Source organism: Crotalus tigris, unplaced genomic scaffold (assembly GCF_016545835.1).
Source record: "Crotalus tigris isolate CLP2741 ecotype Arizona unplaced genomic scaffold, ASM1654583v1 scf7180000024429.2167931701:2281839, whole genome shotgun sequence".
Taxonomy (NCBI): domain Eukaryota; kingdom Metazoa; phylum Chordata; class Lepidosauria; order Squamata; family Viperidae; genus Crotalus; species Crotalus tigris.
Window position 1 is genome coordinate 982,403 of NW_024100596.1, and position 26,772 is coordinate 1,009,174.

At 44.3% G+C, this 26,772-nt stretch overlaps 1 protein-coding gene across 4 annotated transcripts in view; it reads left to right on the plus strand.

The window, feature by feature from the left end:
- LOC120302341 (sterol O-acyltransferase 2-like) overlaps positions 1-26,772 on the plus strand; it is a 120,386-nt gene that overhangs the window by 62,056 nt on the left and 31,558 nt on the right. For 2 of the 4 annotated variants that reach the window (XM_039330553.1, XM_039330555.1), the window contains exons 2-4: positions 16,560-16,648; positions 18,736-18,794; positions 19,714-19,841. In XM_039330553.1, coding sequence (XP_039186487.1) covers positions 16,567-16,648; positions 18,736-18,794; positions 19,714-19,841 — 269 coding nt within the window. In that variant the 5' untranslated portion in view covers positions 16,560-16,566. Of the gene's footprint in view, positions 1-15,947; positions 16,649-18,735; positions 18,795-19,713; positions 19,842-26,772 lie in introns of those variants that run through there. The other 2 variants (XM_039330554.1, XM_039330556.1) reach the window with 2 other exon arrangements.

Genomic DNA, 26,772 nt, shown 5'->3' on the forward strand with positions numbered 1-26,772 from the left:
CTCCCAAAGACTACTGTTCTTTGCATTATGAAGAGGAGCTTTACAACTAGAGTTGAGCAAAGACTCTTCTCTGTATTATTTTTCAGATAGTCCTCGTTTGATTTGAGATTTCATAATTATACAATGTGCAATCATATAATCCAACAATAGAAGAGAATATTTGTAACTAAGGTTTGAACTGTGTAGTCTTTGATGCTCTCTGAGCTTGGTTGTTTTTGCAGATGTTTCATTACCAAATAGCTGACATCATCATCAATGCACTTTGCTGGGAATGAACTACAGTATATTGATCCTTAATTAAATAAGTTGGATTGTTGTTAAGGAGAACTACACAGCCTTAGGGCCGATCCAAGATAGTTTATATGAGCATAAAGATAACAACTTTTATGTTTTCAGATCACAGGCATTAAATGAAGACACATGGTGAACATCAAGCTTCCTTTATTGACTTCTCCTTACAACCAGCAGCAACCAAAAAAGCACGCAGGCCTTTTATACTGTCCTGAACCCGGACAGCATCAGCCAATAGGAATCTGGTTGTTTTTGTGCCTTGCGCATGTGCACAAGGCTGGCAACAGCCAGTCTGGTCCCGGGCAGCTTTTGGTCTGCCCGGGACTATTTGCAACATTTCTGAGCCTGCTGAATGCTTCAGCAGGCTCAGGATACAACACCCCTCCCCCCTAGATAAAACAATATACCTTATGATGGAACAGCATAGGTACATGTGTTCAAGGGACTGGGGGTTAATGGAAATCACAATTGCCTGCACACAGGCAAGGACTCTTATATATACAATCATTCAGAAAGAAAATAAAACAAATAATAAGCTGAAGATAACACCCCTTAACTGAGTGTTTGCTCTGCATCTTGTTTAAGGACTAGTAAGGTTCCCTTAGAATTGACAGAAACTTCACATAGTCCTCAAGATGTTTAGGTGGGCCCTTGACCCATTGTGACCTTCTGATGGCCAGTGAGTATGCCTGGCCTGCCAGCTCACCTGCCAGGCTAGGCAGACCAAGACTTTGATGCCCCAAAGACCCAGGTGACTCACCCAGCTGCTGACTGGCTGGACCCTCTAAGCCCAAGCCAGAGTTCCTTGGAGGAGGGGAATTCCCCAAGTCCACGATGGACTTCTCTTGGGAGCACTGTCCCTCAAGCCCAAGACCAACAGCTGGAGTGGCCTGAGTGGCGGATGTGCCCCAATACCCTGTGGCCCCCGTGTATGTGTTGGAGGTGCCAGAGTCAGGAGCCGCCTCCATGGCAACCCCTCTTTCTTGGGACTCCCTGTTTGGAGCATTAGCTGAAATGCAACTCCCTGTCTGGAGCAATAACTGATATGCGGGATGACCCTCTTTCTGGAAAATTCCTGTTTGGACCACTTGCTGAAGCCTGGGATGACCCCCGATCAGGAGCAATACCTGAATTATGAGAATGCCCCCATTCTGTCACTGGAACATGTGCATTAGCATGTGAGAAACCGCTGGAACTGGGAGACTGTGGCCCAGAATGCAAATTATGGTCCTCCTCCCCCCTGAGAGCAGAGCCAGGTGCGGAAACGTTGCTGGAGAGCCTCCAATGCAGTTGGTCAATGTGTCGTCTGATGACGCGCCCATCGTCCAAGGCCACTTCATATGACAGCGGCCCAGAGACCTTGCATACCACTGCTATGACCCAGAGATGTCCAGGTCCATAGTTCCTTGCCCGGACCGGATCACCCACCCGTAGTCTCCTAGGTGCCCGTGGCTGTGACACCTGTGAAACCCCCGGTCTGGGTGCAACCTGTCCAGTTTCATGATGAGGTGGCTTTTGTGTTTCGGAGTTCGAGGCTTCTGTGATTACTCCCCTGCGATGAGGATGTTATCAAAGTAGGGGCAAACCCCCGGAATACCCCTGAGCATGCGCTCCATGATGCTCTGGAATATGCCAGGAACAACATTCACCCCAAATTGTAACCTTTTTACCTTAAAAGCGCCCCTATGGGTCACTATTGTTTGGGCCTCAGCAATTGCCTCATCAACAGGTAGCTGTTGATAGGCCTGTGCTAAATCAAGCTTTGCAAACAAAGGCTTCTGGCCTTTGATGGAGGCCAGAATGTGACTCACTACTGGTACAGGATATGCATGCTCTTGCAAAGCTGTGTTCAAAGTACACTTATAGTCCGCGCAAATTTGGACTTCCCCATTAGCCTTTAAAGGCATCACAATTAGGGTTTCCCATGGACTTGAGTCCACAGGTTCCAAGATGCCCTGCTGGAGCAGCTTGTCCAGTTCAGCATGAATCTTGCCCTTGAGGGCGAAGGGCACCCTCCTAGGCTTAATCCTAACTGGTGTGATGTTTGGGTTTAATCGCAAGGCAATGGGAGGCCCCTTGTATGAACCAAGCTCTGAACTAAACACATCCACAAACTCTCTGCAGACTTCTGCAATTCCTAGACTATTCAGACTATTCAGGCCAGTCACCTGCATTCCCAGGGCCTCAAACCAATTAAGTCCAATTAGACTTGTATGATCACCCCCAACAACCACCACATCTAAGAGACCTTGGAAAGCCTTATGCTGCACTTTGAGTGTGGCTTCTCCAAGTACATTAACCTTTGAATTTTGAAAGTCAGTAAGAATTAAGTTCAATGGCCTGAGTTTGACTCGAGGGCCACTACTGCAGCAATCCTTTTAAAGGTATTGTGTGAAATGATCAATAGAGCAGACCCGGTGTCCAGTTCCATCGATAAGGGAACCCCTTGTAACTGTACATCAATGTGAAGTTTTTTTTTAAGGGGCTTGTGTGTCCCTGTTCTCAAGATGCTTCTACACGATGCGCAGAAACCCACTCTGTGTTGGCTGGGTACCCTGGTACCTTTCCAAAGGAATTCCTCCCGAGGTTGCACCTGCTGGCGACCCAAACAAATGGTGGCAATGTGGTCTTGCTTACCACATGCCTGGGAAATGGCGGAGTGGAACCGGCAATCCATGCCCTTGTGGCATACTCCACAACTGAGACACTGAAGGGCTGCTGGGGCCTTGTCTGGTTTTTCTTGTGGTCTTTTTACTGCTGGCTGGTGAAGTCTGTCCACCTCCTCTTCAGGATCCGGGTCTTGAACTTCTTGAGCGAACTCTTGATGGATGGTCGCGACGGTTGGAGTGGTTTCTGGTGAGCCGCAAGGCCTTCACAGCGCCACTTGCTGCTTCTTCAGCTGCAGCTTCGTGTAAGACATCTTGGAAGGTGACTTCAGCTTTAGCAAAGATTTTTTGTTGCAGATCCCTGCTTCTAAGGCCGCAGACGAAGCGGTCTCTGTTGTGTCCTGAACCTGCAAATGCAGGCTCAGGACATTGCAAAGTTCCTGGGTAATTGCAAAAGCTGCCCGGGATCAGATTGAGTGGCGTCGACAAAGCGCGCATGCGCAAGGTGCGAAAAGTGCCTAGTGATGTTGCCATCTTGTCCGGGGAATTGAGACGTATAAAAAGAGGCCTGCGTGCCTTTGCTTGTTGTTGTTGGAGTTTGAAATAAGCATAATAAAGAGCTGTTCCAGAGACATGTGTATTCTTCATTCGTCACTGCTCCCAGGACTTAACACTGGCGACGAAAGTGGGATACTTAACAAGGAAAGCTAGAAGGAAGCTTTAAGACTTACCCAAAAGAAGTCCTGGAAGAGAAAACGGTGTCAAATTCAGCAGCTATCCTTCCAGTACAGCATCGCTGGAGGATGAGTTTGGCTGAGAGACCCTTTCCCTGCAGAAGTGAGTGGTGAAGAACGAACTACAATGGCGAAAATTGGCCGCTTGTCAGAATTCGACGTAGCACATCCGGAACGATGGGAATCATACGTTGCAAAAGTAGAGAACTAATTTAGGGTTAACCAAGTTCGTGAAGATGGGCTGAAGGCTGCCACATTATTGTGTGTATGCAGCCAAGAGACTTTGAAATTGCTGAAAACCTCGTGGCTCCTGCTTCGCTGGAAGGTGTAACGTACACAGACTTAAATAAACTTCTAAAGGAACATTTTTAGCCCAAGCTGTCCGTCATTGCATGGAGGCACATGTTTGAACAAAGGGATCAGAGGGCAGGAGAATCTGCTAAGGACTTTATTGCAGCATTGAAGCGAGCAGCCAGACCATGTGAATTTAAAGATTTAGAGGAAAGGCTGCGTGATCGTTTTGTGTGTGGACTGAGAAATAGAGACTTACAGCAAAGGATCTTCACAAAAGAAGACATCTCATTCCAGGATGCTCTGCGAGAAGTTACAGCAGAGGAAGCAGTAGGCGGAGCAGTAAAAAACATGCGGCCCACCAGAAGCTCTCCAGAGACTGTTGCTGTCCACCAGGAGAATGTGCAAGAAGATTCAGAAGAGGTTCCTAAAGATGAGGTGAATAAACTCTACCAGGCAGCCGGAAGGAGACAGAGGGATCACACAGAAAAGGCTTCAATAACTCCACAATGCTTCGGATGCCACAGAAAAGCAGACTGCTGGTTCCGGTTCGCCATTTGCAAGGCCTGTGGAAGGCAAGGCCACATTGCAGCCATATGTCTGAGTCGTCAGAAGGTACAACCTAAAGAAGAATTGCATCTGAAAGGTATCAAGGTCCTCAGCTAAAATAGGGTGGGTTTCTGCACAACATGCAGAAGTATTCTAAGGACAGGCACACATAACCTCCTAAAAAAGAAGCTGTCCCTTAAAGTAAAGTTGCAAGGGGTTCCCTTATCCATGGAATTGGACACTGGTTCTGCCCTCTCCATAATTTCCCTCAACACATTCAAGAGGTTTTGCAGCAGCAGTGGCCTTCAAGTGAAACTCAGGCCATCCACTGTGATACTTACAGACTTTCAGAATTCTAAGGTGTGTGTTAAGGGGGAGGCCACCCTTAAGATACAGTACAAGGATTTTGAGGATTCTTTAGATGTGTTGGTTGTTGTGGGTGAACGTGCGAGTCTTATTGGACTCGATTGGTTTGAGGCTCTGGGAATTCAGGTCATGGGGCTGCACCATTTGCAAATGTCTAGTCTTGCAGAAGTCTGCAAGGAACTTGCAGATGTGTTTAGCTCTGAGCTTGGAACCTACAAGGGCCTCCAGTTTCACTACGATTAGATCCATCCTTAACACACATTAGGATCAAGCCTAGGAGAGTTCCGTTTGCACTTAAAAACAAGATTGATGCTGAACTGGACAAATTGCTCCAGCAGGGCATTCTAGAGCCTGTAGATTCGAGTCCTTGGGAAACCCCCATAGTAACACCTTTAAAGGCTAATGGGGACATTCGTATTTGTGCGGACTACAAGTGCACACTAAACAAGGCACTACAGCAACACGCTTATCCAGTACCTGTTGTAAGTCACATTCTGGCTTCCCTAAAGGGGGGGGGGGTGGATTTTTGTGAAGCTTGACCTGGCACAGGCCTATCAACAATTGCCTGTTGATGAGGCAGCTGCTGAGGCTCAGACGATTGTGACTCATAGAGGAGCTTTTAAAGTTAAGAGATTGCAATTTGGGATAAATGTAGCCCCTGGCATTTTCCAGAGTATTATGGAGAACACACTAAGGGATATTCCAGGAGTCTGTCCATGTTTTGATGATGTCCTCATTGCAGGAGAATCACCTCAAAACTTGGCTGAGAGATTAAGGGCTGTCTTGCTTCATTTTAGGGAAGCAGGTCTCAAGTTAAAAAAGGACAAGTGTAAGATAGGAGTCAATTCTACTGACTTTTGGGGATTCAGGATAGATGCTCAAGATATCCACCTTTCTGAAGCTAAATTAAAGGCCATTCAGCAGGTCCCAAGCCCTAAGTCTAAAGGGGAACTACAACCCTTTTTGGGGCTACTAAACTTTTACCGTGCCTTTCTGCCTAACAAAGCTGCTATAGCTGAGCCCTTGCACAGGCTCTTAGACAAACAAGCCTGTTGGCAGTAGACTAAGGTCCATGAAAAATGTTTCAATGAGGTTAAGGCCTTGCTTACTTCTAATGCTGTACTGGCTCACTTCAATGAGCAGTTACCTGTTTGCATTGCCTGCGATGCTTCTCCATATGGAGTGAGGGCAGTTCTTAGCCATCTGTTGGCTGATGGGACACAGGTTCCTGTGGCTTATTATTCCAGAACCTTGTCTTCTGCTGAGTGGAACTATGCTCATATTGACAGGGAGGCGCTGGCCATTGTGGCTGGCATTAAGAAGTTTCATGATTTCATATACGGCCGCCATTTCACGGTATACACTGACCATAAGCCACTGCTAGGGTTGTTCACCATGACCAAACAGACCGTACATATTCTTTCTCTGCATATGCTGTGTTGGTCCATTTTCCTGTCAGCATATGACTACTCTTTAATTCACAAGCCTGGAAAGGAAATGGATCATGCTGATGCTCTGAGTAGATTACCCCTTCCAACACTGGAGCCTGATCCTGCTCCAGCCATTAATATTCTGTCCATTCAAGAGCTGCCTGAGTCTCCCCTCAATGCAAGGGATGTAGCTGCAGAAACTGCCACTGACCACACGTTCACACGCATTCTGTCATGGGTGTTGTCAGGATGGCCTGACAGATGCCTTGATACTGAGTTTCAGAGTTTCTGGAAAAGAAGACATGAGTTGTCCACTTTCAAGGGTTGTCTGCTATGGGGAAGTAGGGTAGTAATCCCTACCTCACTGAGGACTAGAGTGCTGCATTCTTTACATGAGGGACACTCTGTCATAGTCAGGATGAAGGCGCTTGCACACAGCCATTTGTGGTGGCCTGGCCTCGATAAAGCCATTGAGGCTCAAGTGCATGGGTGTCGTGTGTGCCAACAGTCCCAGCTTGAAATGCCTCAGGCCCCAGTTCATAGATGGGAGGAAACTCAAACCCCATGGTCCAGGGTACATATAGATTATGCTGGGCCCTTTCAGGGGCAATTTTTCTTGGTTGTTGTTGATAGCCATTCTAAGTGGCTAGAGGTTGTTCCTGTGTCCTCCACTACTGCTGCCAAGACTACCCAGGTGCTGAGAAGTATTTTTGCAACTCATGGCCTTCCAGATGTTCTAGTTTCAGACAATGGTCCTCAATTTACCTCTTCTGAGTTCCAGGTTTTCCTCCAGGCCAACATGATCCGCCATGCAACTTCTGCTCCTTTCCACCCATCCACCAACAGAATGGCTGAATGTATGGTGCGCACCACCAAGGATGCCCTTAAGAGACTGACTTACAGTGACTGGCATCACAGGTTAGCAGACTTTCTTCTTGCACATCATACGACTACACCCTGCACAGCCACCGGGAAGAGCCCTACCGAACTTTGTTGGGGTCGCCGGCTTATTACTAAGCTGGACAGGCTGCATCTGGATAGAGGGGCATCTCAGATGTTGCATCCCTGGGCACCGAGGAGTCTGCAAGTGGGTGCTCTGGTCTGGACTTGGAACTATGGGCCTGGTCATCTCTGGGCACCAGCTGTGGTCTGCAAGGTCTCGGGGCCCTTGTCCTATGAAGTGTCCCTGGAAGACGGTCATGTTCTTCGGCGGCACATAGATCAGCTGTGTGTGAGGCTGGAGTCTCACCCTTCCGCTCCTGGCTCTGCTCTGGGGGGGGGAGAGGAAGGTTATAGAATACATTCTGAGGATCAATGTTAGCAGCCAGTGCCAGCAGCTGAAGAGTTTATTGATCCTCCATTCCGAGATTCTGCAAGTGCTCCAAACAAGAATTCATGGGGCAGAGAACTACCCTACACACCAAGACGCACTCCAGCCAGGGGATCACCCTGGGGGCATCCACATATTCCATATAGAAACAGTAACACTCCAGACAGGGAGGATAACCGGGGGTATCCACAGAACTCACAGAACATGCAAGAACTGGCAACCCACCTAGGAAGCAGGTTCAATTATGCAACTGCTGCCAAAAGGAGGTCCTATGTAAGGGGGGCAAGCAGAGAGGCCTCTCCTGACTCTGGCACCTCAGGCATGACCTTGGGGTCCACTGAATACTGGGGCCCCTTACACACACCTGTTTCACAGGGCACGTCTGAAAATGGTCACTGGCTCGAGGACATAGGTTCTCAGGAACCATCCAGAGTAGTTCTGGAATCCTCAGCCAACTCAGAAGGTTGGGAGAGTGCAGCTGCTCTCACAGAGCCTGGGGAAACTCTGGCATTTCTGCTGGTATGCCCTATTAGGGGTCACCTGCAAAACCTGTGCATAAAATTCCTGGTCTGTCCAGTCGAGCAGGGGAGCTATCAGGCCAGGCACCTTCCCTCATCCTGCGAAGGTCCCAATGGGTTAAGGCCCCTCCTAAACACCTAGATGAGTATGTAAGGTTCTTGTCAGCATAAGAACAGTACAAGTCTATGGTGAGGAGATGGAACCTATGTGGGTAGCAATAGAACCCGCGAAGCACACATTAGAGATGGCAAACAAGTTGTAGTAGAATGGAGTGTCTGTAGGATGGAAAGAAATTTATTATTATTTTACATTTTTGTATGGATTGTAAGAACAAGTACCGTGTGTGTTCTAGCTAAAGGGGGAGAGGTGTTGTGTCCTGAGCCTGCAAATGCAGGCTCGGGACATTGCAAGGTTCCCAGGCAATTGCAAAAGCTGCCCGGGACCAGACTGAGTGGTGCCAACCAAGTGCGCATGCGCAAGGTGCAAAAAGTGCCTAGTGATGTTGCCATCTTTTCCGGGGAATTGGGACGTATAAAAGGAGGCCTGCGTGCCTTTGCTCGTTGTTGTTGGAGTTTGAAATAAGCATAATAAAGAGCTGTTTCAGAGACATGTGTATTCTTCATTCATCACCGGTCCCAGAACTTAACAGTCTCATAAGCGTTCTTCCACGTCCTTGAATTCACAAGGCCTGGCAGCTTGTTTCAAGGCAGCGATGAACTCAGCAGCAGATTCGCCCGGCTTCTGGTCCCTCTGCTCAAAAGCATGCCTCCACACAATCACAGAAAGTTTGGGATGGAAGTGATCCTTCAGCATGTTTTTTAAGTCTGTGTAGGTGACAAGACTCCATTGGTACAGGGGCTACCAGGTTTTTGGCCACATCAAATGTGTCCTGACCACAGATGCAGGGCAGGGTTGCCACTTTCAGGCCGTCTTCCTGAACCTGGTTAACCCTTAGGTAATTTTCTACCCGGGCCACATAGGAGTTCCAGCGCTCCAGGTGAGAGATGTCGAAGTCTGACAGACGTCTTGTCTTCGACATCTTCTGCTTCGAATGCCTCGCTGCAAGCCTTCGTTGAGGGGAAGGGCCCGTATGCCAAGCTCACCTCCAGCGATGCTGTACTGGCAGGTGAGTGCAGAGCTGGATGCCAATTCCCAGGCTTCAGGCTCTTCAGATGAGGCTTATCCTCTTTTTATTGCCTTTTTCCTTGCAGCGATCCCACCTTCATCGCTACTTTTGTGTTTGGGGTTCGAGGCATTGAAGCACGACACATCAAACTTCTTTATTTGCTCCTTAACGTCACTCAACTCTGCAAACAGGCATACAGGCCTTTTATACTCTTCCAAACCCCAGGCAGTCCAGCCAATAAGGAACCCTCTTTCTTTGCGCCTTGCACATGCGCATAAGTCCATCACCATTCAGTCTGGTCCTGGGCAGCTTTTAGGTTGCCTGGGACCGTTTGCAACATTTCTGAGCCTGCTGAGTTGCCTCATCAGGCCCAGGACACAACAGTGGCGACCCCAGCAGAGTTTTGCTGGGCTCTTCCCTGTGGCTGTGCAAGGTGTGGTGCGATGTGCAAGAAGGAAATCAGCTAACCTGTGATGCCAGCTGCCATGAGTCTCTTTAGAGCATCTTTGGTAGTGTGCACCATCCTCTCTGCCTGGCCGTTGGAAGATGAGTGGAAGGGAGCAGAAGTTGCATGCTGGATCAAGCTGGCCTGAAGAGAAGCCTGGAACTCAAAAGAGGTAAATTTGGGGCCATTATCTGAAACCAGGACATCTGGAAGTCCATGTGAGGCGAAGATCCCTCTTAACACCTGGATAGTCCTGGCAGTAGTAGTGGAGGAAAGAGGAACAACCTCTAGCCATTTGGAATGGCTGTCAATGAGGAGAAGGAAGAATTGCCCCTGAAAGGGCCCAGTGTAATCTATATGTACCCGTGACCACGGGGTTTGTGTTTCCTCCCACCTATGTACTGGGGCCTGAGGCATTTCAGGCCTTAACTGCTGGCACGCTTGGCACCCATGCAACTGGGCCTCAATGAGCTTATTGAGCCCAGGCCACCAGAGATGGCTGCATGCAAGCACTTTCATCCGTACTATGCCTGGATGTTCCTCATGCAGAGAGAGCAAGATTCTAGACCTCAATGAGGCTGGGATGACTACCCTACTATCCCATAGCAGGCACCCCTTGAAAGTGGAAAGTTCGTGCTTCCTTTGCCAGAACCTTTGAAACTCAGTATCTTGACACGTGTCAGGCCATCCTGACAACACCCATGTCAGCACGCATGTGAGTGTGTGATCAGTGGCAGTTTCAGCAACCACGTCCCTAGCATTGAGGGGAGATTCAGGCAACTCCTGAATGGAAAGAATATTAATAGCAGGAGCAGGATCTGCCTCTATCTGTTTTAGCGGTAATCTGCTGAGGCCATCTGCATGGCCCATCTCTTTTCCAGGTTTGTGAATTAGAGTGTAGTCATATGCTGACAGGAAAATGGACCATCTCACCATACGTAGAGAAATAATGTGTGGTGTCTGTTTTTTAGTAGTAAACAAACCCATCAGAGGCTTATGGTCTGTGTAGACTGTGAGGTGGCGGCTATATAAGAAATCATGGAATTTCTTTATGCCAGCCACTATGGCCAAGGCTTCTCTGTCAATCTGAGCATAATTCCGCTCTGCAGATGACAGAGTCCTTGAGTAGTAGGCCATAGGGACTTGTGTCCCATCAGCCTTCAGATGGCTAAGTACTGCTCCCACCCCATAAGGAGATGCATCACATGCAATGCACACAGGCAGTTGCTCATTGAAATGCGCTAATACAGCATTTGAAGAGAACAAGGCCTTAACCTCATTGAAACTCCTGTCATGGACCTTAGTCCACTGCCATGGAGCTTGTTTATCTAAGAGCCAGTGTAATGGCTCTGCCACTGCCGCCTTTTGTGGAAGAAATGCGTGATAGAAATTCAAGAGCCCCAAGAAAGCTTGCAGCTCGCTTTTGGACTTGGGGCTTGGGGCCTGCTGAATCGCTTGAAGCTTCAATTCAGCAGGATGGATGCCTTGAGCATCAATTATGAAACCTAAGAATTCAGTGGAAGTGACTCCAATCTTGCACTTTTCTTGCTTCAGTCTCAGACCCGTTTGGCGGAAATGAAGCAAGACAGTCCTTAATCTCTCAACTTAGAGGTGACTCCCCAGCAATGAGGACGTCATCAAAATAGGAACAGACCCAAGGAATACCACGAAGTGTGCGCTCCATGACACTTTGGAATATGCCAGGAGCTACACTGACCCCAAACTGCAATCTTTTAACCTTAAAGGCTCCTCTGTTACTATTGTTTGAGCCTCAGCTGTTGCTTCATCAACAGGTAGCTGTTGGTAGGCCTGTGCCAAATTGAGTTTTGCAAAAATGCCCCCCCCCCTTGAGGGAGGCCAGAATGTGGCTTACCAAAGGGACTGGGTATGCATGCTATTTCAGTGCTTTGTTCAATGTACATTTATAGTCCATGCAGATTCGGACTTCTCCATTAGCCTTTAAAGGCATTACAATGGGGGTTTCCCATGGACTAGAGTCCACAGATTCTAAGATGCCCTGCTGGAGCAGCTTGTCCAGCTCTGCATCAATTTTGCTCTTGAAAGCAAAAGGCACCCTTCTGGGCTTAATCCTAATAGGTGTGATAGTTGGGTCTAAGTGTAGGGCAATGGTAGGCTCCTTGTAAGAGCCAAGCTCTGAGCTAAACACATAAGCAACTCCCTGCAGACTGGCTGGGCGTTTGCAGGCTGTGCAGCCCAGTCACTTAGATTCCAAGGGCCTCGAACCAATCAGGTCCAATGAGACTCGTGCGATCACCCCCAACTACCACCACATCTAATAGGCCTTCAAAAGCCTTATGCTGCACTTTGAGCATAGCCTCCCCCTTCACACTGACTCTGGAATTCTGGAAGTCAGTGAGGATTAAGTTCGATGGCCTGAGTTTGACTTGAAGGCCACTACTGCTGCAAATCCTTTTGAAGGTGTCATGTGAAATGATCAATAGAGCGGACCCTGTGTCCAACTCCATTGATAAGGGAACCCCTTGCAGTTTCATGTCAATGCAAAGCTTTTTCTTAAGGGGTTTGTGTGTCCCTGTCCTCAGAATACTTCTGCGTGATGCGCAGAAACCCACCCTGTGTTGGCTGGGGACCCTGGTACCTTTCTGAAGCAATTCTTCCCGAGGTTGGACCTTCTGGCGACCCAGACAGAAGCAATGTGGATTTGCCTTCCACATGCCTGGCAAATGGTGGAGCAGAATCTGCAGTCCGTGCGCTTGTGGTGTCCTCCACACCCGAAGCAATGAGGAGATGCTGGAGCCTTGTCTGGATGCTCCTTCGGCCTTCTCTCAGCTGGCTGGTGTAGCCTATCCACCTCTTCTTCAGGATCTGTTTCTGGATCTTCTCGAGCAACCTCTTGATGGACGGTCACGGTGGCTGGAGGGTTTCTGGCAAGCCGCAAGGCCTTCACAGTGCCGCCCACTGCTTCTTCAGCTGCAACCTCTCTCAATGCATTTTGGAATGAAACTTCTTCCTTGGCGAAGATCTTCTGTTGCTGCTCCCTACTTCGTAGACCACAAACAAAATGATCTTGCAGCCTCTCTTCCAGGTCCTTGAATTCACAAGGCCTGGCTGCTTGTCTTAAGGCAGCAATAAAGTCCGCAGCAGACTCACCTGGCCTCTGGTCTCTCTGTTCAAACGCATGCCTGCAAGCAATTACAGAAAGTTTAGGCTGGAAATATTCTTTAAGCATTTTCTTCAAGTCAGTATAAGTTACTGACTGTAAAAGTGCAGGGGCCACCAGGTTCTCTGCTATGTCAAACGTTTCCTGCCCACAAACACACAGCAGGCTTGCTGCTTTAAGGCCATTTTCCCTTATCTGATTGATCCTAAAATAGTTCTCCACCCGTGCCACGTATGAATTCCAGCGCTCCGGGTGGGAAACATCAAAGTCAGATAAGCGGCCAATCTTCGACATCTTAAGTCTTCACAGGCCTCATTAATGCCTTTCACTGCAAGGCTTGTCTTACTGGGGGAAGGGGTCCGTTTGCCAAGCTCACCTCCAGCTATACTGGCAGGCTGAGTCGCAGAGCTGGACACCGACTTCCCAAGCTTCAGGACCTTTGGTGAGTCCTTGATTCAATTGTAAATCTTCCTCTTGCCTGCAGTTATCCCACCCTCATCACCAGTTTTATGTTTTTGGGTTGCAGGCATTAAACGAAGACACATGGTGAACATCAAGCTTCCTTTATTGACTTCTTCTTACAACCAGCAGCAACCAAAAAGACAAGCAGGCCTTTTATACTGTTCTGAAACCGGACAGTGTCAGCCAATAGGAATCTGGCTGTTTTCACGCCTTGCACATGCGCACAAGGCTGGCGACAGCCAGTCTGGTCCCGGGCAGCTTTTGGTCTGCCTGGGACCATTTTCAACATTTCTGAGCCTTCTGCATGCTTCAGCAGACTCAGGACACAACAACAACCATCCCTCATAAATAAAAGACAGTAAAATAATATATTGTTTTGAGAGCAATTCCTGAAAATAATTCACGACAATGCCCTTATTGCTTTCTTGGCAACAATATAGAACTTATTTGTCTTTGAGTTTTTTTTTCCAGAATATTTTTTTCAACTTTCCAATTTGCCCATAATGCTGGGATTTTCTGGTGCTCTGTCATATAACCAAGTCTGCACCTGCTTAACTTTTTTGTGATTACTATGGTCAAATAAGGACTATAGTTTTCCTATAGTACACCCCTGCTGCTCTCTGCCAGATCAGAATCTTATGAGCTTTGCTTACAACAAAAGAAAAATTAAGGACTAATGGACTTTATGTTTTCTTCTTCCCTACATAGTGGATATAATCTACTTTGAAAACATCTGATGAAATGAGCTGTAGCTTGCAAAATGTATGCCTTTTAATAATATTCATGAATGAAAAAAATATGCTAGCAGATTCCTGGTGTTTTTTTTTTTTTTGCCATTATAGAGTCTGCCTTAAGTTTTATCAAACCTATCACTCATTCATGTGTTCAGCCTAGATGGAGATTGACCATGAGATGCAAATCTTGTGGCTGAAACATCTTGTCAAATCTTTAAGCTTTTTGCGTCTTCCCTAACCTGTGCTTTTAATAATGTTTTGCCTGAGGAATTCTGAGAAAGTAAAAAAGTTTCATACTACTTTGTAGTATGACTTCTTTGTGCTTGATGTTTTCAGCTTGAAGGATGTCCACATATTTGTAGTGATCTTCATGATATTTCCATAAATTGTTGATCCAAACACCGTTTACTTTAATGCCAGCATCGATTTTCGTGAAGTGCCTCATTGAAGATTGACTCAGAGTAGATATTGAACAATAGTGGAGACCGAATACAAACCTGTCTGAACCCTCGTCATATTTCTGCATCAGCTGAGTATTTTTGGCCTTGTCTCACATTTGCTCCCTGATGCCAATATAGATTTTTTTATGATTTGGATATCTTTGTTATCTAGTCCCCCTTGTTTCAGGATTTCTAATAGTCTGCTGTGTCTTATTTTATGAAATGCTTTTTCAAAATCAATGAAGCACATGTAAACACTGTGATTGACATCTCTGCAACACTGTACAAGAACTTGAATGCTGAATAGCACATCTCGTGTACCAAGACTGTTTCTGAAACCAAATTGTGTGTTACCTAGAGACTCCTGTTTTGTTGTATATTCTTGTGTGACTTATTCTTAGGAATATTTTCAGGGCATGACTCATTAACTTATTGTTCTGTATTCGGTACACTTTGCATTTATTTTTTGGGGATTGTCACAAAGGTTGATTTTAGCCAATCATTTGGTATCTTTCCTGTTTCATATATTCAACTGAAGAGCTACAGTAAAAAATTCTTCCTATTGTCTTCCAGCAATTTTAAAATTTCTACTGGGATATCATCTGGTCCTGTGGCTTTTCTTGTTTTTGGTATTTTTATTGCATGTTCAATCTCCTCCATAGTGATGTTTGGACCAGTTGTTATACTTCCCACATCTATATCATCCCTAGTGTCCTCAAAAAGTTCTTCAATATATCCTTTCCATCTTTTTAATTTTTCATCCTCATCTAAGATAATTTCCCCCTCTTTGTCAACTAAGTTGTTGGTTTTCTTTTTGTAGAGGCCTGCTGCTTCTTTCACTTTTTTGCTATTATTATTGATTACTATATGGCCTCATATAACAATTATTTGTTTTTTAAAAAAAAAACCTTTTTCCTCAGTGCTAGTGAATAGCTAGCATCTTCTACTGCATTTTAGCATAGCCATGCATGGCATCTGCTGACTGAGGCAACTATCTTTGTTGTTGTTGTTAGTTGCAAAGTCATGTCCGACCCATCGCGACCCATGGATAACATTCCTCCAGGCCTTCCTGTCCTCTTCTATCTTCTGGAGTCCATTTAAGCTCATGCCTACTGCTTCAGCAACTCCATCCAGTCACCTCATTCTCTGTCATCCCATTCTTCTATTGCCCTCAATCTTTCTCAGCATTAGGCTCTTCTCCAGTAAGTCCTTCCTTCTCATTAGGTGGCCAAAGTTTTTGAGTTTTAACTTCAGGATCTGGCCTTCTAAAGAGCAGTCAAGGTTGATCTCCTCTAGGACTGACTGGTTTGATCACCTTGCAGTCCAGGGGACTCACAGGAGTCTTCTCCAGCACCATAGTTCAAAGGCCTCAATTCTTTGGTGCTTACCTTTCTTATGGTCCAGCTTTCACAACCATACATTGCAACTGGGAAAACCATGGCCTTGACTATATGTACTTTTGTTGGTAGGGTGATGTCTCTGCTTTTTAGTATGCTTCTGGATTTGCCATAGCTTTCCTCCCCAGGAACAAGCATTTTTTAATTTCTTGGCTGCAGTCCCCATCTGCAATGATCTTGGAGCCCAGGAAACAGCTACCTTACTTTGCCTGATAATTCAGCTATTCAAGTTCTACATCTGTCCCCCAGAGAACTGTCTGGCCTTGTTATGGGAATAAACAGGTGGGAAAAATGCAGTTGAATTTGTGTTTGAGTTCAGCCAAGAATATTCATCCTTGATATATTCTCAAATCATAGGACCTGGGAAATAAATAGCTTCTTTACACAGACTCTCAGATGTTTTGGCTCTAAGAAATAAATATTTGCATATTTGATTCAGAAAATAAAATGGTATGAACAATGAAAGATTTTGGAAACCTGGCTCCATTACAACTTTTCTCTGAGGAAAGTTCAGCGAGAATGTATAATTTACCAATCAGAGTAGGGAGGTTTGCCCTCTATCATTGCTGTCTCTACTTGATAAGTGTTGCCTTATCGATGCAAAATTCTAACTCCAGAGGCTTTATTTCCTTCCCTGGTGAGTTAGTTGTCTAACTGCTGGGCTAGAGTGTGAAACTAACCTAAGAAACTCTACATTCAGAGCCATCATGGAAATGAACACTGGAGGCATGAGGCAAAGAAGCTCTCAGGAGCAGACCAGGGGAGAAGAGGAAACACAATTACTCAATGGTAAGGAGGCATTTCAGGGAACGGACGATATATTTTGTTGCACAAATGGAACCAAAACTTTGCTACAGATAAATTATCTGGGGATTTTCAGTTGGTCTTGGATTTAGGCAGTACTATGCAAAGATTAGCATTTTGGGAACTGCAGCAAAAAGCCTTATATTACTTTACTAGAGAGATAAGTGGTGTCCCCCCAAATACTTTGGAGTTCAACCCCAAGAAGCTCCTACTATTCTGAACACCTGTGAAAAGATTGCAGAACTTGTGGCAAAAGGAATAGTGTCTGTTGTATGTATTCTCCTTAATACAAATATTCACAAAGTAATTGTAGGGATGGAAGGGATTTTGGAACAGGAGATGATCAAATGTATGTTAAAGAAAGAGGGAAATGGGGGAAGTTGTATGAATGGGTTCTATAGAAAGGATGGCAGATGCAATCTTTAATCATTTGCAGATGTGATGGAATGTAGTAAGGAGCTGGATTCACAGAAGGGAGGGGGTGCATCACAAAGGAGTAAGGAGACAGTTCTGTCCAGACATTATGTATGAGAGAAAGAGGCTGAAGACAGCCCCTCCATAGCAGTGTATTGTAGATGCAGACAGTATAATCTTCAGTCTGGCAAGATTCTCTGTCTATAGATCTGAAACAATAAAGAATTCAGCTGGGAAGAATCACTGGATGTCATTCTTGCTTTGGGGCCTGATAGCAAGGAGGCAAATATCAGATAATGGTTGATTCACACACATCAATAAGAAATAACATGGGAAATTATGACAAAAAGCTCAAGAGTTATGCATGAAAAGCCTTTAAGTTAATTTTTGTCCGGAAATGCTAATATTCAGCCTTCAGTGACAAAACAATTCAAACATTTAGTTGAAAAGAAACAAGAAACATCTTAATTAGTTAACCAGTTACAAACAAAACATTCAAAAAATTTCATCAGCTCCTTTTTAATTGCTTTTAGAACCTGTTTATTGATGTATATTTTCTTGGCTCCTTTCTAAAAAGGTTACTCAGAAATGGCACATTTATATGCTTTACATTGCATTTGAGAGAAATCAGGTAAACTATTTCCCAGTCAGCAAATACAGTTTCCTATCATTTGTCTTTGATTTAAGTTAGCTTTTTGCTCCAAGTGCCTTTTTATGTTAGTTTATATACAGATAGTCCTCAAAGTACAACCACAATTGAACCCAAAATTTCCATTGCTAAGCAAAACAGTTGTTAAATGAGTTTTGCCCCATTTTATGACTTTTTTTGCCAGTGCAAAGTGAATCACTGCAGCTGTTAGTAAAACTGTTGTTTAGTGAATCTGGCTTCCCCATTGACTTTGCTTGTAAGAGGGTCACAAAAGAGGATCTCATGACCCTGATACACGGTCATAAATACATGTCAGTTGCTAAACATCCAAATTTTAATTCTGTGACCATGGGGATGCTGCAATGGTCATAAGTGTGAAAAACGGTCACAGGTCACATTTTTTTCAGTCCTTCAGTAACTTCAAATGGTCACTAAATGAATGGTTGTAAGTTGAAGACTACCTGTACTAAACTCTAATAAATTTATCAGAAGTACTGGCAATATTCCTTCCTTCATCTCTACTAGAATGATATGATAATGTTATAGGCTGTTTTAAGAGACTGGACAGCCATTTGTCTGAAATGGTGTAGGGTTCCTGCCTGAGCAGGGGGTTGGGCTCGATGACCTCTAAGGTCACTTCCAATATTATTATTATTATTATTATTATTATTATAGAATTCTAGGATAAACAGCCTTCCAGATCTTCTGGTTAAAAGATGTTATTATAGTCTGGAAATCTGCTTTAAGAAAAGGCTACAAAACTGAATAAAACGTGCCATATAACATATTTCAGAAGCCTGGTGCAGATAGTTTTGGACCTGCTTTATCCACCCCAAAGGAAAGAGAATGTGAAGAGTGGGGAAACAAGTGCTTGAAATTCGGAGGTAGTAATTTATAAACAAAAAAAAATCTCTACAATGAGATTTTTAATCCAAACAATGAACTGACCTCCTCCATTCGCCCAATGTCAAATCATGTTTTTAAAGTGAAGCTATTTCTAATTCTCTAGGAGAGGATGAACACCTGGAGAATGTCATTGCCCACAGCCAATGGAAGAGACACCTGGAGGTAATAATAGATATTATAATAGGTAATAATAAAAGCCAATGCTAGCACTGGAGAAACAAATATTCCATCCTAAATGATACAGTAAATAGTCAAGGATGATTAAAATGGCTGATTCTGTGTCTCCAGGACCACATGACATCTATCCTTGTCATAGAGGAGCAGGTCCTGGAGATCTACTTGGCCTTCTGGGCAAGGGAGCTTTTGTAATAGATCAAGGAAGGGAAACAACTGGTTAAGTTTAGAACCAGCTCATCTGGGTAATCTGATAGGTTCAGGCAGTAACTCAGTTGAGAGACAGCTGCTGGTTGTTCTCTTGGGTCTTAGTTTTTTAAAGTTTGCATCCTTCTCCAAGAATAGTTCAGGCTGTATAGGGAGGGTTTAGCAATGGCATAGTAGAAATGGGGCTTTCCCTAAAGCTAATGCCTCAAGATGTATAAAATCACCTTGGCTTTCTCACCCATTGGCTTCGTGGCTATTTGGGTGGGAGGAGACCACTTCAGCCCAGCTTTGGGGAAAGCTCTAATTCTACTAGGCCACTGCCAAACCCTCCCCTCTCCATAATCTGGACATTATCTAACACCAATGCAGCAATGCTGTTTCAATCATGGGCTGGAGTATGATAAAGAGAGAAAAAAAATGTTGTCTAAATGCAACATGGGGAAGGCTTTACATCAGGCATTGGAAGAAGAGAGCATTGGAAGCAGCAAGTGCGTTGGACACTCTGGAATAGGAGACCATATGAAACAATGTCATACAACACATTCCAGATAATGCCAATTTAGCCACAAGGACAAGAAAAAAAACCCTGGGAGATATACAGATATACCAAGCCAACCAACGTGCCCATCACCTAAATACATTCTAGGAATCTATCATGACAGACCTGGGCATCATTAAATTCCCTCTGTTTTGTTGATAGGTGATGAAGGTGAATGTCCTGGAACAGGTACACAATCAGCTGAGTGATCTCTTGGACAAGACCTTGGAAGAAGCAGCTCATTCCATACCCTGGCATTTGAGGGTGGACCCAGCAAAGAAGCAAAGCAGGTGAAAGAGGTTCCTCACAACTGATTTTAGAACAGGGATGGGAAAAATAGAGTCATCCAGAAATTTTATTGGCCTATAACAGGGGAGTCAAACTGCAGGCCATTGGGCTGGATGCGTCATGCGAGACCGCGCCCACCCCATTGCCGGGAATGGGAAAAAAAGCCGTGATACGTCGTGACACGCCACGTGATGTTGCGAGTTTGACACCTGGCCTATAACTTCCAGTAGGTCCTGCTGGTATAGCCACTAAAAGGGATGTTGGGAGTTGTAGTTCCAGACCATCTAGAGCAAGGGTGTCAAACTGCTGGGCCGTGAGCCAGATGCATCATCTGGAAGCCGCACCCACCCCATTGCCGGCAATGGCAAAACCTTTCCGATATGTTGTACGACGTCATGTGACGTAGCGAGTTTGACATGTCTGATCTAGAGGAATAAATGATCAAATCTTGATTTTATCACAGAAAATACCACGCAGAATGCATGGCAATGCTTTTATTTAGCTGGGAACAAAACCTCTCTATATGTTTCTTTATCTTTACTGGCAGCAGATAGTTTTCAGCTAATTACATGACAATAATCACTAATAAAAACAAAACTACCATTCAGAAGCCAATCCTTACTCCAAGGGCTTGGCTAAAAAACAAGTCTTAAGTAAATTTTCCAGAAGATTGTCAAAGAAAAAGTGGACAAAAGACTGTCAAATGCTTTTGGGGGAAAAGTAGCAGCCTTCCTTTAAAAAATGACAAAAGGAAATCTATTCTGCTCTTAAGAACAAGCAGGTTACATTATACAAATACATGAAAAGTTACCATTAGGATTTCAATCATTCCTTTAGTACTTCTGGCCCTGCTTCTGATTGCTAATAAATCTAAGTTCCATAGTGGACTTCTGGTTTTGGCAGGTGATGAGATGGGTGGATGAAGCTGGGGCTCTGGCTTCTCAGCCCGATTTTGCTTTGCCTGGCGACTCTAAAGGGTTGGAAAGTTGCCCTGGAGGGGCAACGAAGAAGGAGGGATACTTCAGGACCCCAGACCAGATGGCAGTCATCTGAGTGAACTGAAGATACCCTCTAAAAGGATGGAGGAAAGACTGCCAGGTGAGTCCAGGCAGCCCAAGTCATTGACAGCTGGAAGGAAAGCGAGGAGCTGTGGTGCTCCACCAAACAGCTGATTGTCAACAGCATGCTGAAGCTGAATGAATCAGTGCTTTTTTTTTCAAGGGCAAATAACCTATAAACTTTAAAAGAAAAACTTTGTAAAAACTTTCTAAAACCAGACATTGATAAAATAGTGTATGAGGACATCTAGTGATGAAAGAAGCAATTACAGTATTATTAAATACTAAAAGAATCTGGAAATATCTGACCTTGAGACAACACCTGGTGTAAACAAAATTCCTTGATGTGAGTCTACAATGGAAAAGACTTCTCATAACTATATTTGTTGACGAACTATTTGGAGACAGTGAACGCTTTACATCTGAGACCCGACTGGACGAGTTGGCTTTGGCATAAAGTAGTTGGCTCATTCTTTTTGATTGGAGTTTAGCCTAAGACAGTTGGCTTTTTTTTCTTTTTTCTTTTTGCCTGCTCTATTTTGTTTTTTCCCCTTGAGATACTGGATTTAGCCTAAAATAGTTGGCTCCTTTTTACATTTTGGATGTTATCCTAAGACTGTTGGCTGAAAAATGAGTACATCAAACATCACCAGACTTATGAAGAAGACTTCCTGTGCACCCTCTGTTGCAACTCCTAGCCCAACAACTCAGGGATCTATTGAAACAATGTTACAGTGTGAGAAAATAAGCACTGCCCAAAATGAAATGCAGACTACACTAAAATTGATTCAAGAGTCAAGGCAAAAAAGTCATGAAGAGACAAAAAGCAATTTGATAAATTAAGCAAAGAAATTTTGGATATAAAGGCACAATTTGAAGTTCATCATCAAATGATTGCCAAAAATGAACAAAGAATCCAGAAACTGGAAAATAAATCAGATGATATTGATCAAAATGGAAATACTATTGCAGGAAAATGAAAAATTAGAACAAGCAAACCAAAATCTAGAAGAAATGGTGGCGATCTTAGAAATGGAGAAGGCGGAACACTACTTGAGATTTCAAAATATCCCTGAAGACAGAGAAGAAAATAGAGCAGTTGTAATCATTGAGCTTCTGGCAGAGGCTTTGAAAGCAGACAGAGCAGTGATGGAAATAGAGATAGATGAAATATTTTGAATGAATTTAGGCTACCCAAGGAAATATAAACTACCTAGAGAAATACATGTGAGGTTCATAAAGAAAACAAGAGATGAAGTATTGAGAAAAGTGACAGATGAGCCATTATAATACAAAAGTAAAGAAATTGTAGTCTTAAAGCAGATACCTAAGAGAGTAAGAGATACTTGAAGATATTACCATTTTTTTTAACTACAAAGCTGATTGCAAAAGGCATAAATTTCAGATGGTTAATGCCAGAAGGGATTTTAATCAACTGGAATAATACAAGATATCGACTGGATTCAATCTGGAAAGCAGAAGACTTTGAAGTAAGAAACCGAGCAGTCTTAGATGAAGGAGTGCAACATCAGCAAGAGGAGAGCAAGGAACAGAAACAAATGGAAGAGATAATTGAAGAAGTAACTACACAAACAAGAGAACAGAAAGAGAAATTTGAACAAGAGAGTGAAGGAACTGCCAGAGAACAGAGGACCACGAGATTGACTATACCTAAATATAAATAACGGAAATGGAGAAAGAAAATGAAATCTTTTCAGTGAATATAAATGGACTAAATTCCCTGTCCAAAAAAAAAAAAAAAAAAAATTCAGGAAACTACAGAAATTAAATATAGATATAATTTGTTTGCAAGATATATATATATATATATATAAAACAACAACATAAACTGTTGGAATACCCAAAAATTGGGAAACTTTATTATGCATCAGTGCATCAGAAAAAAGAGGTGTTGCTGTATATATTAAAAAGATTCTAAAATGGTTTACTTAGATGAAGAAGGAATAATTGTGATGGTAGAAATGTATCTACATCAAAAACAAACATTGTTAGTAGTAATCTATGCACCAAATAACAACCAGGAATAATTCTACCAAATCCTCCATAGAAAAATAATAGAAATGGAGTACCAAAATATTTGTTTAGTAGGAGACTTTAATGCGATAGTAGATGGGACAATTGACCATAAAAGCAGCAAAATAGGGAAAACTGGAAGAAGAAGACTACCTAATACATTTTTTAATATGATAGAAGAAATTGGAATACAAGATGTTTGGAGGGAAATTAATCCAGAAAAACTACAATATACTTTTTATTCAAATAGTCAAAAATCCTGGTCAAGAATTGACATAATTTGGATGATGTCTGAATTGAGGATGAATATACAGGGAATTGAGATAGAACTAGGTACATGGGTAGACCATAACCCTTTAAAAGTGACATGGAGAGGAATACAAAAAAGACCAAGATGGACCTTAAATCAATCTATACTAAAAGAAAGAGAATTGATAGAATTAGCAAAAAAAAAAAAAAAGAAATGGAGTTTTTCTTTAGCAAAAAACAAAAAAGAAGATACAACATTACAAAATATATGGGACACAGCCAAAGAGTATTTTAGAGGTATAGCTATAACATATGCAACGAAAAACAAACAGAGAAGACAGCAATATGTACTACTAAAAGAAAAATTTGGAAAGTTAGAATCAGAACTACAAAAAAACAGCCACAGAAAAAGACTTTGAAAAGAGAAATGGAAACAATAAAACACAAACTAAATCTGTTGGATTCAGAAAAATTGGCACAGCAGATAAAAAGAGCAAAACATTTTTTTTTGAAAATGCAAATAAACCAGAGAGATGGTTAGCTTATAAACTTAAAAAACAGAAGGAGAAGAAAATGATATACAACTTAGTAAATGAAAAAAGCTGTCTACAATTTAAAAATGAAATAAAAAAGATAATTAAGGAATATTGCAAGAAACTGTATGATGTAGAAGAAACATCAAGAGAGAGAACTATCCAATATCTAGAAGAAAATAGTCTTCCAAAAATTCCAGAAACATTTAAGACTATGTTAGAGGAAAAAATTACAATGATGGAAATAACAGAGGCCATAAGAAGGCAAAAAAATGAGAAAACACCAGGGCCAGTTATATAACGGAGTTATATAAAACCCTACAAGATGACTTCCAGTTTGCTATCGCAGCATTGGTGGATGTGTCAGGGCAATCCCTGTCCCCACCATCCGGTTTTATCCCACTGGGGGACCCTGAAAAGGGTTGGAAGTTGCCCTGGAGGGGCAATGAGCAAGGAGAGGACCCGCACTCTCGCAGAATGGCAACAGCCCTCCCACTTGATCCGGGCCAGCTCTTCTAACCAACGGGAAAAAGATCGGCCATAACAATATGGCCCATCACTTAGCTGCTGACAGCCGAAGTCAAACTCACTAACAAGCACTCTGAATGTGGAGGAACCAGGTGAGATCTTATCTTCTTTTTATCCTAAGTATTTTCCTGTAAAAAGCTTCCTGAAGTATCGTCCCCCTGTGAAGAGAGGGAAGGGAATTTTTTCCCCTCTAAAAATAGCGATGTCTGACTACCCAGGGGAATCAAAGCATCAAAAATACCACTCTAATATAATTGGATCTATATGTTTTTGGAACTTGGGGACCAAAAATCTCCTACTCTTACAGAGACTTTCTATTTCTAGCTGCAAAAAAGAATTTAAATTGGAAAAGAACCTAGAAAAGTCCGGGAATTTTTTTTAAAAAACTTTAAATGGTATCGGTGACACCTTGTGGGGAAGGTTGGAATTACAATCTCTTATTTCCTACAAAAAGATTTAGCTCACAGCCCAGCCCAGATAAGATTTCTCTGACCTTGGTATTGTCTGTGAGGGTTTCAGCTGTGAGAGAACAGATGGGCAGTGAAATTAGTTTCCATGAATTGTGAATTGTGAAGGTGAACTTTTACTGACTTTTGCTCAATAAACAACCTTCACTAGAAAGACTATTTACAACTTCATGATAGAGATGGAGGAAGATCAGCAAAAAAAACCTTGCCATGCTAAAATTAATACTTGAAACTATTCTCACAGCTTGTGAGAAAATGAAGCCTAAAAAGAAAGATCAAGATGCCAGCTTAGATGTACAAAGCCAAATTCTGATTTCAACTAAAGAACCAACAATCCAGAAAACAACAGAAATGGAACAACTGAATACCAAGACAGAGGACTTAAGTGACCAACAAGTACAGCTTAGTGAACATCCAGACAATGAAGCGACAACCTTAAAAATGGAAATGACTTTTTATACAAATCTGAAGAAATTTGAGAAAGAAGACCAGATCGAATTGAAGACAACTATACCAGAGCAAATATGGGGATCTGAGACACTGGGATGACAATTTAACGATTACAAATTGACCAGTTCTCTTAGAAAATGGGCAATCAAATGATCTCCCTTAATTCAAACAACATAGAACATATCCAACATAGTTTTTGCCTACGGGACACGGAATCGCCGCGCAGCTGACGAAGCGAAGGGGGAACTCTGAGTTCGGTGGTTTTCCTGCAAGAAAAAAAAGCCAGCCGCCGCCGCCGCCTGCACGGGGGGCTTTGTTCAGTCCGCCCGGCCCGTCGCCCTCCTCTCCCGTGCCTCACAGCCCAGGCGGCGGCCCCCACCATGGGAACCGGGCAGAAGCGGCTGTAGGAAAAAGGCGAGCCGATCCAGGAGACGCCGGAGCGAGCGAGTGAGCGAGCGAGAGAGAGCAAGAGCGCGGCTCGCCCCCCTGAGCATCCTCCTCTCTCCGCCACGTAGAGCGGCCTCAGCTCTGAGCGAGTAGGAATAAAGTACATTTATCCCGGCGCCGCTACCGGCGGCCGAAGCTCCGTTTTTTCCCTGCCTGTATGTCATAGGCCTCGGAGCCAGCTCGCCTGCCAGTAGCAGTAGCAGCCGCCGCCGCCGCCCCAGCCCGCCGCCCCGCCTCAGCCTCCTCCTCGGCCTCCTCGACTTCTTCGTCCGCCGCCTTGGCCGCTTCGTTGTGCCTGGAGGCCGCCGCCGCCTTGTCCCCGCTGCCCGGCATGTCCCACGTCCCGCGTGGCGGCGACCCATAGCCCGACTTTCTGCTGCTGGAGAGTTCTGGCCTGCCCCACCAGCAACCACAGCCTCCCCACGGCGGCAGGCCTCGCCGCAGCCGCCCGCTTGGGCAATCCGGCCCGGCGCTCAGCCAACCCTCGCTGCCCCGTGTGTGGCTTTCTTTTCCTTCTTCTCTGCTATCATCGCCGCCGCTGCCTCGTCGTTTTCCTCGGGCTCCGCGACGGGGTCTTGGGCTCCCCGCATGACTTCGCCCGCTGCCCTGGCGGCAACCGCCGCCGCTGCGGTGATGGCCAGCAACAAGAGGAAGCGCGACAACAAGGCCACCACCTCCAGCTTCAATTGTACGCTGTTGCTGGGTCCTGCCGCATTGGGGAATGGGCCTTTGGGGAGGCTGTCGAGCAGGCCGGAGGAGCTGGCCTACACTGGCACCCCGTGGAAGAAGACAAATTACAGTCCCGCCGTGGCTGGGTTGACTTTGCACAATTGTTGGATATCCGGAGAAGCCATTGATGAGCTGCACGAGAGAAGTTGATCCAGCTCTTTGAGGAGCATAAGGCCAAGTACGGGCTGCCCCAATACAAGTACCTAATGATCACCTAGCCGGCAACATTGGACCAGCCTGGGATACAGAGGGGCAATATTTTTTAGAGAATGTTTGTTGTGGGTATGTGTATGTATGTAGATGAATGGTGGCCCTGTTATGTATAAATTTTATTATTGTATTTAGGGCGTATGAATGTGAATATTTTTATTTTTATGTATATAAATTGAGTGTGAATGTGTATTGAGTGTTTGGGGTATGGGAATGGTGGAGTCGGGG